Source organism: Aulostomus chinensis, chromosome 11 (assembly GCF_037954235.1).
Source record: "Aulostomus chinensis isolate RoL2024-O1b breed Wild chromosome 11, RoL_Achi_v1.0, whole genome shotgun sequence".
Lineage (NCBI taxonomy): Eukaryota > Metazoa > Chordata > Actinopteri > Syngnathiformes > Aulostomidae > Aulostomus > Aulostomus chinensis.
In genome coordinates, this window is record NC_141330.1 from 21,896,327 (window position 1) to 21,911,991 (window position 15,665).

At 38.6% G+C, this 15,665-nt stretch overlaps 1 protein-coding gene across 4 annotated transcripts in view; it reads right to left on the minus strand.

Moving 5' to 3' along the window:
- Nucleotides 1-15,665, minus strand: part of cobl (cordon-bleu WH2 repeat protein) — an 87,083-nt gene that overhangs the window by 34,601 nt on the left and 36,817 nt on the right. For all 4 annotated transcript variants that reach the window (XM_086219068.1, XM_086219069.1, XM_086219071.1 and 1 more), the window contains 4 exons: nt 14,760-14,988; nt 11,910-11,998; nt 11,679-11,750; nt 776-949 (listed from right to left, as the gene is read on the minus strand). In XM_086219068.1, the coding sequence (XP_086075194.1) occupies nt 776-949; nt 11,679-11,750; nt 11,910-11,998; nt 14,760-14,988 (564 nt within the window). The remainder of the gene's footprint in view (nt 1-775; nt 950-11,678; nt 11,751-11,909; nt 11,999-14,759; nt 14,989-15,665) is intronic.

Consider the following 15,665-nt stretch of genomic DNA (forward strand, 5'->3'; position numbering starts at 1 on the left):
AAGTCAAAACATCTTTCTATTCCTCTTTATCCATGTATTGTTGCCAAAATCCATTATGTCTTTTCAAATCATGTTAAAATAGTGTGGTCCCCTGGTAATTCTAAAATAAACTGATTTGAATGCACCAATGTCCTGCATTTTGCCACTTTATCAGTTGAGGTCACTGCTGCTTAGCTAAACTACATAACATTTTCACTCACAAAGAGCTTATTATTGTATTTGCAGCACCTTCAGAATCTTAAGGCCCTATTTAAGTTATCTATGAGCATGGCACAAGCTGGCCCTGGGTCAAGCTCAAGCATCATTACTGGTTTCAAGGCGGTGTATATGACATTTTCACGGCAAGGGCCCTCGCAGTTTAACTAGCAAATGAACTTGTGTTCCACCTGCAAAAAGAGGTGCTTAAGTATGTTAATGAGGTGTGGCGTGGCCCAACCATGGCGCATTTCTATGATGGAACACCATAAAGTATTTGCCCTGCAATGTGCTGTCACTCTAATATAAATGATATGGGTCACTCTGACCCTAAGCATCAGAATCTCAGGCCAATCCATTATTTAAATTTGTATCAACTGTTGAAATTGTAAAGAAGTTCCTCAATCCAATGACCTCAAGGGGTCAAACAACTATTAAGATGAAAATACACAGGCAGTGTCATTCTTGAAATTCTACAATATCATTACAAATATGTGAAAGTCTTCTATGTGACAAGCTCTTGATTTATAAAAGTATTTTTGCCCGAGCATTTATCATATTATCAATTTTCTCTCCTCACCTGATAGCTCGCTAAGCTATTGTGCTCCACAATGGATGACACAGCCCCCGGGGGTGCTGGAGCTCTCCTCTTCTTGGCATCCAACCTGTCAGAGACCCTGGAGACATTCATGACTGACTGAGACTGGCCCAAGGTACTGGGTTGATCTTCTATGCTGGGGACTGTGGATAGACCCTGGGAGCAGAATAAAAAGGGGGTAACATCAAATGGGTATCTCGGCAAACGTGAACATATTATTGAAGCAATGTGTGCTTCCAACATACAGGATTGTTATCATTTCTGAATATGAAATCACAAGCTGCATGAACACATACAGTGCTTAACAAATTTATTCGCTCACCTTTCATAAAAACAAGAAAAAAATAAACATCTGAAAAAACTTTCCATATCTTATTTAACACAAAAAATGCTATTGTTATTTATTTATTTATTTGGCAAATAATAAACTGAAACAACTAAATAGTCCTTTTTACACATAACCAAAAAACTTAATATTTTATACGGCCTCCTTTGGCCTTTATAACAGCTTGCATTCTTACTGGAATTATTTGTATGTACTTTTTGACAGTCTCTATTGTTATCAAATTCCAAATGGTTTCTAGCTGTTCCCACAGATTTGTTTTAGATTCAACTTTTTTGCGCTCAATCTTTGAAACTACTAAAAAACTACCAAACTTGATCAACAGGATTCAAACCTGGATTTTGACTTGGCCAGTCCATCCTGTTCCCATACTCCAGATTTGTTTTTCTTGGTCAAATAGTCTATGCACAGCTTTAAGGTATGCTTAGAGTCATTATTTTATTGGTATATGAACCCAAGACCAATCAGATTCAGTCCAGAAGGGATTCTACTTGGGGCCAAAATGCTGTGGTAGACGTCCTTATTCATGATACCGTCAATGTTCACTAATTTACCCCATGTGGCATTTCCACAAATGGAACCAAATACCATAATGGAATCTCCACCGTGTTTCACCGTGGGTGCAATACACCTGGCATCAAAACGTGCTCCACCTTTACTGGGGACATAAACTTGGCAATGTTGACTGAAGGGTTCAAACTTGGACTTGCCCATCCAGAGTATCTTTTAGTCATCAACAGTCCAGTGTTTGTGCTCTCTGGCAAATTGGAGGCATTTCTGAATGTTTACAAGCCTCAATAAATGCTTCTTAGCAGCTATAAGTCCCTTTAAACCTTGTCTGTCAGGTGTCATTCTGAAGACTTACTCAGACTAAGATCTAGAAGCATTCATCTCTACCTGAAGATCAGAAGAAGTCTTCCTTCTGTCTCTAGTAGTTTAAAACTTGAGGAGTCTAACATCTGCTTCAGTTAACGTTTGTTTCCTACGTCTTATTTGGCACTGTGAGAACACTTTATATCTGTCCTTATTTGTCTGAGACCATGAATTGATTTAATGTGGATGGTTTTATGATACAAAGGTTTACACACTACATACTAACAATATAACATTTTTATCAGTAATTTTAAGGTTAATCTCATTAGTTTGATATTTTGTGAACTTTTACATTTTACATTACTTTTACATTCATTGATATATTTTCAATACCTCTGCTATTGGCTTTCATTCAATGGTTCTTTTAGAATAATTGGTTGATGTAGATATCAGTAAACGTAACAGACCAATCACAATTGTGCGCGCCTTCTTTTGAAATGACGTCTGTTTAGAATGACATCTGCTTGAAGTGGTTTGTGCTTGAGCTGCATCAGCACAACTCGGTGGTACACTAATCTACCTGGAGTAATTTAAGTTACATCTACTTGCCAAATTCTTATTTTTAGCTAATCAGAGAACAAAAGAACTAACAAAAAACTGGAATATCACACAATGGAGTCAGGCTGGCACTCCGTCACTTAACATGAAGTGAACTTCACACATATACAAGATAAAAGTCAATTTATCAGAAGCATATTCAATATTTCAAGGTAACAGCTTGGAGATGTAATTGACAACATCATATGCGTATAGAGCTGGTATGTCACCCCCTTCCTGCAGACTCCATGGGACCTCTGGGCTTGGAAAATCTGAATGGCTTTCTATGGGACAGAAACAATTATTTTCTGGTCCTCATCATTATATGTGTTGGATAACACATATGATGTTTGTGGAGTGAAACAATATTTTTTTCATGTTAAGAGTTAAGAGAAAGGAAATGGAAAAATATAATAGAGAATGTACATTTAATGTCATCTATGTAATGTAATGTCAGCTCACTTTCCCTTTGTGATCTCAATTTTGGCCGCAGCAGCACATAGAGTTTAGAAGTGGAGGAAAAGCGGCAGCATGCTGACCTGATATCAAATAAGCAACACAAAATGAAATCTCTCCATGATGCTTTTCCCCCACCCTTCAACTGAACAATCTTACAATAAATTGTCAAACTTTAAACATGAAAATGTATCATTTAATTTCACATCATATTTGAAATCCATTACACTAAACTTTTCTGAGTGAGTATATGAGCGTATTTAATGATAGAAATAAGGTCTAGGTTGCAAAAAAACGAAATTCTCCTTTTAAACTAGTTTGATTTTATGCAAACTGTCTGAATCTGCATTTACTATTACAGTGGATTTTCATTTAAAGTGAAATATTCCTTTATGGTTGTTTTAAAGAAATGGTTAAAAAAATGAAATCCTACAGTAAGGTTCAGTGAATCTTATTGTGCCTTTTTTCCATTTTCCCTCTCGATGCACTTATGGTCCAGCTGATATCTGGCAATGCAGAGGAAGACTCTCCTTTATCTACTATGATGCAATGTCACATCTGTCTTCTTTGACTTTTTATGGTATGTTTTGATTTTACTTAAAGGCAATTTCCAGTCCTACTCCCTGTTTGTCTCTGAAAGTACATCACCTATGATCAGTTCATCTCATACCATCCATTCACCCAATTGCAGCATGTGGACATTTAGATTCAGTTTGGTTCCAGGCAGGGTGTTGTGGGTTTTATCAGCGAAGCTCACTTCCGTGTTCAAAAACTGAAGTTTCTCGGCTACGACTAGGGGCTGGGACCAGAAGTGAGCAATTCTCCACAATGTTAAGGCTTAAAATTGGTGCATGGTTATGTTGATTGACAGGACTCAGAGATTTCAGTGGCAGCTAGGTCTTTGCTACTGGGCGGGTTCTTGGCCTCTTCTCCAAATATGGACAGTACACACCCATGATCTTCAAAGTCAGACTCCATCCATTTTCTTCTGCTACCTGTTGAGGGTTGCGGGGGGGCTGGAGCCTATCCCAGAGGCTTTTGAGGGAGAGGCGGGGACAGGACAGGTCACCAGTCCATTACAGGGCCAACATATATAGACAGACAACCATTCACACTCACAGTCATACCTACGGTCAATTTAGAGTATCCAATTAGCCTAGTCCCCATTTACATGTCTTTGGACTGTGGGAGGAAGCTGGAATACCCAGAGCGAACCAATGCCGGAACAGGGAGAACATGCAAACTCCACACAGAAAGAGCCCGTGCCCGAGCCGGGACTCAAACCTGGAAACTTCTAGCTGTGAGGCAATGGTGCTAACCACTGCACCACCGCGTCGCCCTCAAAGTCAGACTCCCCAAACCAATAGGTGACATCACGGGTGCTTTGTCCACATTTTATACAGTCTATGTTTGGTTCAAGAATCTTCAATTTGTCAGTGTTAACATATGTAAACTGGACATATTAAAAAATTGTTCTGTGGTTGCAAGTTTCATTATTCTCTCCATTGTTAAAAAAAAATTGATTTCGAAAGATAATTTTAACCAAAATCAGACTTACCCTGACATCAGTGTAGTTCATTTCCAGGTCAGTAAGTCACATGATGCATCTGGATGAGAGTAACCATACGGTCAGATAGACTTTGGTACGGTGCTTGCTGACCAGGAAATGAACTACGCTGTGGTAAGTCTGAATTTGGTTAAAATTATCTTTTTAAAACAATTTTGAAATCAATGATGGAGAGGAAAATTAATGTAACTTACAACCACTGAACAATGTTTAATTATGTTCGGTGTTCATCAGTAACATTGAAAAAAATGATAGATTCTTGAACAAACTGAATATAAACGTCCACATGCTGCAGTTGGTTATATGGATGATGTGAGATGAAATGATCATAAGTGATGTGATTTCAGGGAAAAAAGGGATTAGGACTGGAAATGGCCTATAATAAACTGTATAGATTATACATTTTTAAAAAATTGGTTCATTGAGGATGTTTGATCTTAATAATTCAGGAAAAATCAGGTATTTCTAATGGTATTTTTCTGCAGAACTCTGAATGAAATCTTCTGTAAATTTAATGTTTGCACTTCAATTGAATTACGACATTTTACCTTCATTTTACAGTTTTTGTCATTTACTGTTTTTTTTTTTACATTTTTCTTTTTACAGTGTAATGTCCTTCATTTGATGGTGGATTTCCTTAGACTCAGGGTCTCTTATCTTATATATTGTGTTATCTGCCTGTTGTTTTCGTAATTTAATTTTCACTGTTATACAGGCAATGTGCAGCTGTACTTATCAACGCATCCACATGAAACAAATCAGTTGACTAAACTGACTGTTGACTGTCTGAAGGACAAAAACATGGATGACCCTTAATTTTCTTTTATTAAACTCTGACAAAACTGAAGTTATTGTGTTGGGACCAAAACACCTTAGAAACACACTATCTAATGAGATAGGTACCCTGGATGGCATCACCCTGGCCCCCAGCACTATTGTAAGTAAAGTAAGGGTTATCTTTGATCAGGATCTGTCCTTTAACTCCCACATCAAACAAATCCCCAGGACTGCATTCTTTCATCTATGTAACAAGTCCCTCCTATCAGACTGTACTAATAAGTCACTAAAGACTCTCAAGCTGGTCCAAAACATTGCTGCCTATATGTTGATTAGAACTAGTAGGAGAGACCATGTCTCTCCTGTACTGGCTTCTCTGCATTGGCTCCCTGTCAAATTCAGAATAGAATTAAAAATTCTTCTTCTAACATACAAAGTCCTCAACAATCAGGCACCTTCTTATTTGACAGAGCTCATAGTCCCCTATTATCCAAGTAGAACCCTAGAATGCAGGGTAACGTGGTCCCTAGAATTTCTACAAGTAGAATGGGAGCCTTCAGTTATCAGGCTCCACTCTTTTGGGACAGTCTCCCAGTTTCGGTCTGGCATGCAGACAGCAGACTTAAGACCTTCCTTTTTGATAAAGCTCATGGTTAGGTCTCTCTTAGGCTAGCCCTTAGAAATGCTGCTCTTGGCTTTGACTGCTGGGGAATGTCCCATGGTGCACTGAGCTTTACCTCCTCCTCCTTCCTCTCTGTCCTCCTGTATGTGTTATGCATAAATCATACTCATACATATTACTAACTTGTGTTCTTCTCTGGAGCCTTTGGGCTCCCCACATGCCAGATCCTGGGTGCTACTGGATGAGGCTACAGGCCTGAAGAGGCTCAAGCTGCCACCCTGAGCATCACCTGCTCACATCCCTGTCTGTCCATCAGTGTCTTCCCTTTCTCTCCTTCTTGATCTCTTTCTTTCTGTATATCTGTCTTTATCCATTATCTGTCTTTGTCTCTGCCCCGTACTCCTGCTCTCTTTCCCCCCCGACTGGTCAAAGCAGATGGCCATACCCATTAATCCTGGATCTGCTTGATGTTTCTGCATGTTTAAAAGGACGGTTTTCATCGCTGCTGTTGCAGGATGTGCTTGCTCATGGAGAATTGCTGGGTGTAAGTTCACTGAAGGAGTGTGGTACTAGACCTGCTCTACTTGTGTCATGAGATAAATTTTGTTGTGATTTGGTGCTATACACATGAAATTGACTTGACTTGACTATGCTGGAGTTAAACCTCCCATGAGTAGGTTTCTGTCTGTATGTAGTTGTTAGGGATAAATATAATGGGCAGTGATCAGAAATATCTATTGTTCCAATATTGCAGTGTTGCAATTTACTGAGATCTGTACCAAACAGTAGAAATAAATCAATTTTTTAATATGTTGTATGGAAATGAGAAGAAGGTATAGTCCCTGGTTAATGGATTCAGCTGTCTCCAGACATCAATTAGTTCTATGTGTAACATCATCAAGTTAATTTTCTTAGTTATTTTGGGTGTTTGGAATGTTTGTTTCTTGTTGCTTGTAACATAGAGCAATAATACAAACTGAAGGACATTAGAACAGAAGTGTAGACTTCCCAGAGAAGAGAGACTGTTCTCCCTTTGAAGTCCCTGTCAGAAAGCCCCCCAAGTTGGAGCCCTCCTTAATGGTGGACTGTGCAGCATGTACATCTCTCAAACTCTTGATGACTCCAACCTAAAGTCATAGTGCTTGCCTGCTCAGTCAGCACCTTATATCATAAATGAGAGGGTGAAGTAACACAGGCAGTTACCTTGTTGTCAGATGTATTCAGTCATTTTAACAATATGGACACCAACCGTTTACTTGCTTTTACATTGCGTTTGAATGCCCTCCTGAACTCCTGAAGCTTATCTCTCACTCCATTCGTCCTGTCTCCATTCGTCTTGCTGTGCTTCCTGTGTCTGACTGTTGCCATTGGAACGCTTCTGTACGCGCTCCTCCATGCTGGAACCAGGCTCCTCTCTGGCAATGGTTATGGGAATCCTCCACGCCTTCAGCTCCAGTGCAGCTGCCTGTGCATCCTCATAGGTCCATGGGCCTGTGCTCCTATGGATGCAGATTCTCATGAATCTGAACCCTGCTCTTTCAGTGCTTTTTTAATTCCTCCGTGAGCTTTGCGTCTCTATCTTGTAAGCGTAGTCGTGGTCGAGAAAAACCTGCTTGTTGTTAATGAGGACTTTAACTTTCCAAGCAAGCTTGAGGACAGTTTCTTTGACATCAGACTGAAGGAAATTTATGACAATGATCCATGGGGTAGCATCACCTCCTGGCTTCTGAGCCAAAGCTCTGTGAGCATGCTGGATTTTGAGAAATACCTTCAGGTAAGGCAAGCTCTGTGATCAGTAAAGTTTCCACAAACTTTATCAGCAAGTCGCCCTTGGCATCCTCAGGTACACCAAAGATCCGAATATTGTTTCTTCTGGACCTGCTTTCCAGATCGGTCACCTTTTGCCTCAGTTTGTGTTGTTCTTTTAGCTGACAGGGCAGGGTCTTTTTGGTTACGGAGCTGCTAGTTTCAGCTTTGGAAATGCGCTCCTCTGCCTCTGCTATAGCCCAGCCTTGAGCTTGAAGTGTCATTCCCATTTCTGCTAGCTTATGGTTAAGCTCGGAGATAGTTGTGTGTATGTCGCTTTTGAAATCACCAAGGTCTTTGGAGATGGAATAGAATTCACACAGCAGTTCATCTCTGGGTCCCCTAGCTTCTTTGCTAGATAGCATGGTGCTGTTTTCATTGTCGGAGGTATGTATCCCTTTGGTCTTTCTTCTTTATTAATTGTCCGGTCGGTTGATTTGTTTTTTTCCTGCTGTGTTGGTTAGCTTCTCTGACAGGTCAGAATTTAATTAAACATGATATTAAACCACTAAAAGTACTTTTTTGTTCAGGAATGCAACCAAAAAACTATGATTTGGCATCATATTAAAGAAATGATAATGTGCTTTACTTTATTTTTTGGTTTCTTTTGTAAAACAGTAAAAATTTTAAAATTCATGGGTAACTATAATAATTATGTTTTATCTTTAAAATATCATTATAGTTAAAGAGCTTCGAAATACTGGTGTATTAACCATTACAGAAACATTAAAAAAATGATTTAAATAATTACAAGAGCTGTTAATTAAGGGCAGCTGTGGCATAAAGCTTACACTGGTCGATGGTCTAATAACATTTTTATGCACTGTATATTTGAGGTAATATTGTCTACTGACAATAACTCAGAAAACAGAGACATAAAGAGGCAGACAAATTTGCTTAAAAGGTTACACAACACTCTAAAAATGATTGACCCAATTCTGTTTGCCTCAGGATCTACATGATCATCATCATTAAACACAAAAAGTATTTGAAAACTTGCAGCATTCTTTGTATAAGAAGAGCTGAGCAAATTGTCAGGTGCAAATAACCAATGAGATTTACGTAAAGTCATAACTACACAGAGTCAATTGTGTGGATTGTTCAGTCATGTCATGTCATCATCAAAATGAAAAAAATCAAAGTCAAAAAATCATTGTTTTTTTTCAAGCTCATTCAAATATTGCATGGGAGTGAAGAAGAATTGTTGGCAAAAAGTTAAAACTGCCTAAAAATCTTATTTTGCCAACAAAGTTCTGTCAAGGCTCATGATAATTCAATGTTGTTGTTGTCATTATTGTTGTTGTTGTTGTTGTTGCTAACTGACAACCTACATGTTTATTCTAAGACGGAACAGTAATTGGAATTTATCTGAGAGAAGGAACTACATTTCCCTCTTCATCTGAAAACATCAGTTGTCTGGACACATGCAATCAAATGCGTGTTTCTATGGACCAGAGTCCTAACAGCGTTTGTAAGCTACTGCAGTGCTTAGTTCACCAAGTTGAAAGAGAAACAATGCTTTCAAAGAATGGCTGAAGCATTGGGGAAAAAAAAGATTTTCGATATCAGATCAAAGGAAGCCCAATGTGCTTGTGAAAACCAGAACCTCCCCATGGCTAAGCTTGGTACAAACTAGTTGTGGCACACTGGGGGAACCACACCAGGCCTCATGCTCCCATGAACCAAGAAAAGAAAACTATTCAAACGCAGATTAATTGATGTGTTCAGACAATGGCTGGATACAGCATAAAAGTAAAGCAAAAAAGAACATTAAGTTCAGGACATCAGGATTAATTGGATCCAAGGTTTGCAACATCTTGCAGAGGGAAGCGATGGTAAAATATGTTGATGGCTGTGATTTTTCACCTTATGACAACTGCAAAAATATAAGTGCTGAGGATATATCAAAGCATGTACAAGGCCATAATAAATACTGTATATACTGTACAGTGAAAATTCCTGCCCAATTCCTCCCTGCTGTCCACCATAAGATTTTATGTTTGCTTTATCACACTGTATTAGTATGGCTATTGCATCTGAAATTCAAAAACAAACAGATTTTTCAGAAGCAAATTAGCAAAACAAAAAAAACCTGAGTCAATTAATACAAGAAAGAAGCATAACTTAAAGTAAAAAAAAAATGATAGAAGATTTAAAATATCAATCTCAACTGCCAACTTGACAGTCGTTGAAGGTACACCACCTTCAACGGTGATATGGCGGAGGTGTCATGTCCCTCTGTCTGTGAAGTGTTTCATTGTTTCCCTCATGTTTCATGTCTTGTCTTCCTGTTTTATTTTGTGATCTCACGTCTGTCTCTGTTTCAGTTTCCTGCCTGCCCTGCACCCTACCTTTCTGTGTGCACCTGATCCTTGATTGTGTTTCCCGCACCTGTGGCTCATCACTCCCTATTAGTCCTGCATATATTCCCCCTTTGTTTCTTGTCTAGTTGCCAGTTCATTGATGTATCACACTCATGTTCCAACACTGTTTCTCATAGCCATCGTCGTTGCCACACAGTCACAACCTTGTCGTGTTTGATCTTTGCTTGGTTTTTTAACCACGTCTTTTACCTCTCGCTTTTTTGGATACCTCTGCCTGTGTTTATTGATCTTTCATGTACTGACCTCTGCCTGTAATAAACCCTACTTGTCTGATCTCACCGATCTGTGTCCTGCATTTGAGTCCTACTCATCCTGTGTTATGTTCACGACAGGAGGTAAGGGCAAGGAAAGAGGGAGGTGGGCTATACACCAAGCTCCATTTGGGCCCCTACAAAAACATCATGTTCACCTCACCAAAAGTATTTTATTGTGAAAGATTCACAGAAATTGTCTATCTTGATCACTTGTTCTCTGGTACTTTTTCTTGTAAGTAAACAATCTGAAATCTGTCAAAACGGCAAAAAAAGAGAAATACACACTAATTGGAATTCAGCATTACCTGAAAAACACTTGCAAAGACGACAAAAACCTAAAACTACAAATATTCACTATGCTGGTTTATATAGCAAATCTCTGTAGCCTTGTCACTAAAACTCAAGCAAGCCTTACTTTAGCATTGAGGAGCAATCTGATCTGAGATGAGACACAGATGGCTGCTGCTGAACACAAATTCATGGGTTCAAAATCAAATTATTGGGATTGAGTTATGGGCATAACATGTAGAGACGTGGTTAATGCATCATCGAAGTGTATGTGAGGTTTAACATGGAAAAAAAAATCTCCCTAAAACCACACTAGTGCTACACACACAAGCACTAATGTGGTTTTAGGGAGAATTTTCTATTTTGAAATGGACATTTCTAAATCCATCACTAAATAAAAAAGCTGCTGAGTATTTGGAGTGCATGAGCTCTGTAGTCTATATATTCAGTTGTTATGAGCGAGGAAAGAAAAGAGACACTCCACCATGAATTCCAACTGATCAAAATCCCCACAATGTGCTGAGTAACTTTTTGCAGATAGTTGCTGCCCACCTCAGGACACCAGGGAGCATGACAACGCCCATTAAACAACTTTCCTTGACTTTGCTGATGGAACCGTGTCTCTTACACATTTAACTTGCTGTTTATTCAAACTACTGACTCATGAAAAGATTATTTGATGAAGATGAAATGATCAGTTATTTCAAATCAAATGTCTAAAATGTCAGATAAATTCAAAATACAAAATGATGGCATGGTTGTATTAATCTACAGTAAAATAATCGTGTTCAATCACAAGGACTGGTTTGGAAAGCAGTTTTTAAGCAATTGTTACTTGTTATTTACACTGTTTAACAAACGCTACACAGTCTCAGAGATCAGCTTCAAATTGACCAAAATTTCATATATTTCCAAAACAAAACATTTATTGCAGACTAAGCTCATCAAAACGCTATCACATATGTTAGCAAGACTTACGTTGGAGTGTGCGTCTGTATTTTGGTTTACTGTTTCAGTGGAATTATCCATGTCCAAAGATGTTGGCTCTCTCTGCAAACAGAAAGCATAGCTAAAATGCAGCAATTGATCTAGACTGTCGATGTGACTAAGTTTGAATTGCATGAATCTCTTTAAGTTCATTTATAAATGAACTTACATCTGCAAACACAACAATGTTACAGTGAAATTTGCTTGGATCAGAAATGTCACCTTGGATTTCCTCTTGCTGAACTGGAAATGTCTCAGCACACCTTTGCTCTCCACACTGGCCAGACGAGTTGTGCTGGAGGAGATGAGGTCTAGAACAATAAAAAAAAAGGATGGAGAACAAGATAAGTTGGACATGATCATGTCAGTATATTTAATCAAGTGCAAAGAAACGAGTACTACATTAATAAAATGTCGATAAAGAATTAAGTAAACGTCGCTGGCAATTGATACCGTGTTTAATTAAACAAGTTAGAAATGAATGGTTTAACTGAAAAATACTGTGAATTTATAGTGCACCTTCATAAGTAAGCCAAATCAGTTTGATTCAACAAAATTAGTCCTAATACTACTTTCTACAAAGATTGCTCCGCAGAATGCACTAGAGGTTTTATTTTCCTGTGGCTTACCATAGAAAGGGAGGGAAAAAATAGCCAACAAAAAATAACTGAACGATACTATCAAGTTATTTAGTTTTGTCAAAAGGCAGAGGCAGGTTAATATAAATCCTTTAAAATGTTTGTCAGATACTGTTAAAAAGTAGCACATAGGGGATACAAGTGAGTACCAACATCACATTGACATTAAATCCACATAGGATTTCAGATAACTAATTAGCAAACACGCGAGGTCAACACAGTAAAAAAAATTTTATGAAGTTTATGAGCAAGCATCTAGGTTTAACAGCTATATAGATTTAGCTGAAACCAGCAACATTTTGACGGATGAGTCTTTTCAAGGCTAATACTTGAGCAGTTTGAAGTAGGGATGGAAGCCATTTTAGACTGGAGGACTGGAGACCAGTAAAAAAAATTGCAAGAATTTACATTTTGCACTGTTGGATCTTAAGAAGGTTCTAAGTAGAAAAGAAGAAATGGGACAAGAGACCAAAAGTTTTGAGCAGGCAATTTATTGAAAACAACAATTTAACTGAAATAGGCTGTTCATCAGATGATCAGAAATTTAAGACTACAGCTAAAAAAGACCTGAAAACCTCCTAAAACAGAAATTAAAGTGTCAAAAACTGACTCAGTAATGAGTAACTCCACCATTATTGTTGATCACTTCAAAAATTCTTTTTGGCATGCTTGATGCAAATGTTTGAAAAAGGCTAGTAGGAATGTTGCTCCAAGTGGTGAAGATGGCTTCATGAAGGGCATGTACTGTTTGGAACTGATGTTCATTTTTGTAAACTTCCCTTGCCATCCATCCCCAAATGTTCTCAATTGGATTTAGATCAGGGGAACAAGCAGGATGATCCAAAACAGTGATATTATTCTACAGAAAAAAATTATTGGTCAGACTATCATTGTGAATTGCAGCGTTGTCCTGCTGAAAAACTCAGTTATTACCACACAGACGAGGGCCTTCAGTCATGTGGGATGCCCACTGCAGCATCTCCACATAGCCAGCTGCTGTTAGATGCCCCTGCACAACCTGGAGCTCCATTATTCCATTGAAATAAAAATCAGCCCAGATCATGATGGGGCCTCCTCCACTGTGCAACGTAGAAAACATCTCAGGTTGCATCTCCTTGTCAAGCCAGTAACGTTGGAAGCCATCAGGGCCATCAAGGTTAAATTTTTTCTCGTCAGAATATAAAAAGTTCTTCCATCTTTGAATGTCCCATGTAGGTGCTCCCTTGCAATGTCCAAATGGTCAATTTTGTGGCGTTGAAGGAGATGAGGCCTTTGAAGAAGTTTTTTGTTTTTAAAGCCCTTCCTTCACAGATGCCATCTGATGGTTATTGGGCTGCGATCAGCACCAGTAACGGCCTTAATTTGGGATGAGGATCGTCCCGTGTCCGGAAGGACAGCCATTTGGATCATCCGGCTCAGCGCTGGTGAGATTTTTTTGTTCCATAATGTTCTTACTGCATCCAACCTCAGCAGTGATGGCACGTTGTGAGAGGCCTTCTTTATGCGGCTCAACAATCCTACCAAGTTCAAAGACAGTGAGCTTTTTTGCCTTTGCCATCAAGAGATCTTTACAGTGTGATTACTTGACAGGAAATGACATCTGACAATGACATGAATCCAAATTTTTGCACAGATGTTGGCTTTTAAAGGCTGTGGTTTTCAAATTTTGATCAGCTGATGAACAGCCTATTTCAGTTAAATTGTTGTTTTCAATAAATTGCCTGCTCACAACTTTTGGTCTCTTGTTCCCATTTCTTCTTTGTGCATTTTGAAGCTCTACTTAGAACCTTCCTAAGATGCAACAGTGCACAATGCAAATTCACGCAATTTTTTTAACTGGTCTTAAGATTTTGATCAGGAGCTTATCTGTAAATGTGAACTATTCAAGAAGCCACAGTTTTTGGAGCTTAAGTCAACATCCAAAGTGATAAACGGTGGCATAACCAAATAGCATCTTCCTTTTGATAAAATGCATAAAAAATATAAAAATGGTTTATCCTTTCTTTTTAAACTATGTATATTTGTGTCTTTTTGAGTGTTTTGTAGCTACTGCTATTTACAAATGGAAACAGATGACTGCCTTTTATTTTTTTGTAAATTAATGAAGGGTTTAGTGAAAAAATAATACAACAATTTTATAATAATATTGAGAAACAAAACTGCAGAACTTCTTGCTGAACTGAAAAAACAGACCAAAAAAAATCACGTATAATTTGGTAGTTTTTGTACATGACAATCTAATATAATTGGTTATCTTAGCCAGTACCAAGTTTCGGATGGATTTTAAATGAATTGATGAAACACATAAATACATACGATTGCAGACACCATTCGTGTATTTTTTTGTGTTGCCCTTGAGCGCTGTTATGTCAAAATTCCATTAATTAGCCTAACATTATTTAAATGTGAATGAAACAGTATTCCAAAGCCTTACCCAAACTCTGATCGAATACGTACAGCTCCTTGATCCCCAGCTGTACTAAGTTTTTGTCCAGCGGTAGCTTGTGGCGACTGACGTTGTCGTTCAGAAGCACGACACGAGTAGAGTCAAACTCACACTTTTCACAGATTACTGGTATCTGAGCCTCAAGTGGTACCAATGGGTCGACCCGTACAACTGCCTTCTGGCTGCCATGGTAGTTCACCATCAAACGGATTGTTTTCTAATACACAGAGGTTAGAATATTGAAGATATCAATGTTAAATCCACAGGCATTAAAGGATTAATTTCTGTGGGCACAGTACAACACTACAGACAGCAAGTGTCCTCCATTGCTCCCTTTGAGAGGCAAAGAAAAAGAGTTTGTCCATAGCGGAAGCTTACTGACTGAACTAACACACATGACAGCATGCCAACACCTCAGTATAGCACAGTACAGGTTCACTGAATTTTTTTTTTTTTTAAATTTTGTGTTTGACTTCTTTACAGACCAAAAGAGACGAGATATACAGCAGAATATATTGTGAGGAGTGGAACACCAAGAGAAGAAACAGATACTACATACATACATACAGACACTTAAGTAATGAGTAACTTGCAGCGAGACTTTATGTTCTGACAGAAATGCTCCTTACATTTAGTTATCTAGAAATGATTTCTGCATGCATACAGGACACGAGACATGATTATAGTTTTTTTTTATATCCCACATTCCTTCATTGTCTGCATGGTTGCAGGTAGGGTGGCTGTCTAGCAACCAAGGGTTGCTGGTTCAATCCTCACTTCCACCGGTGACCATGTCAAAGTATCCTTGAGCAAGATACTGAACCCCCAATTGCTCCTGATGGCCCTGTGATGGACTGGTGATCCATCCAGGGTGTACCCCTTCTCTCTCCCAAT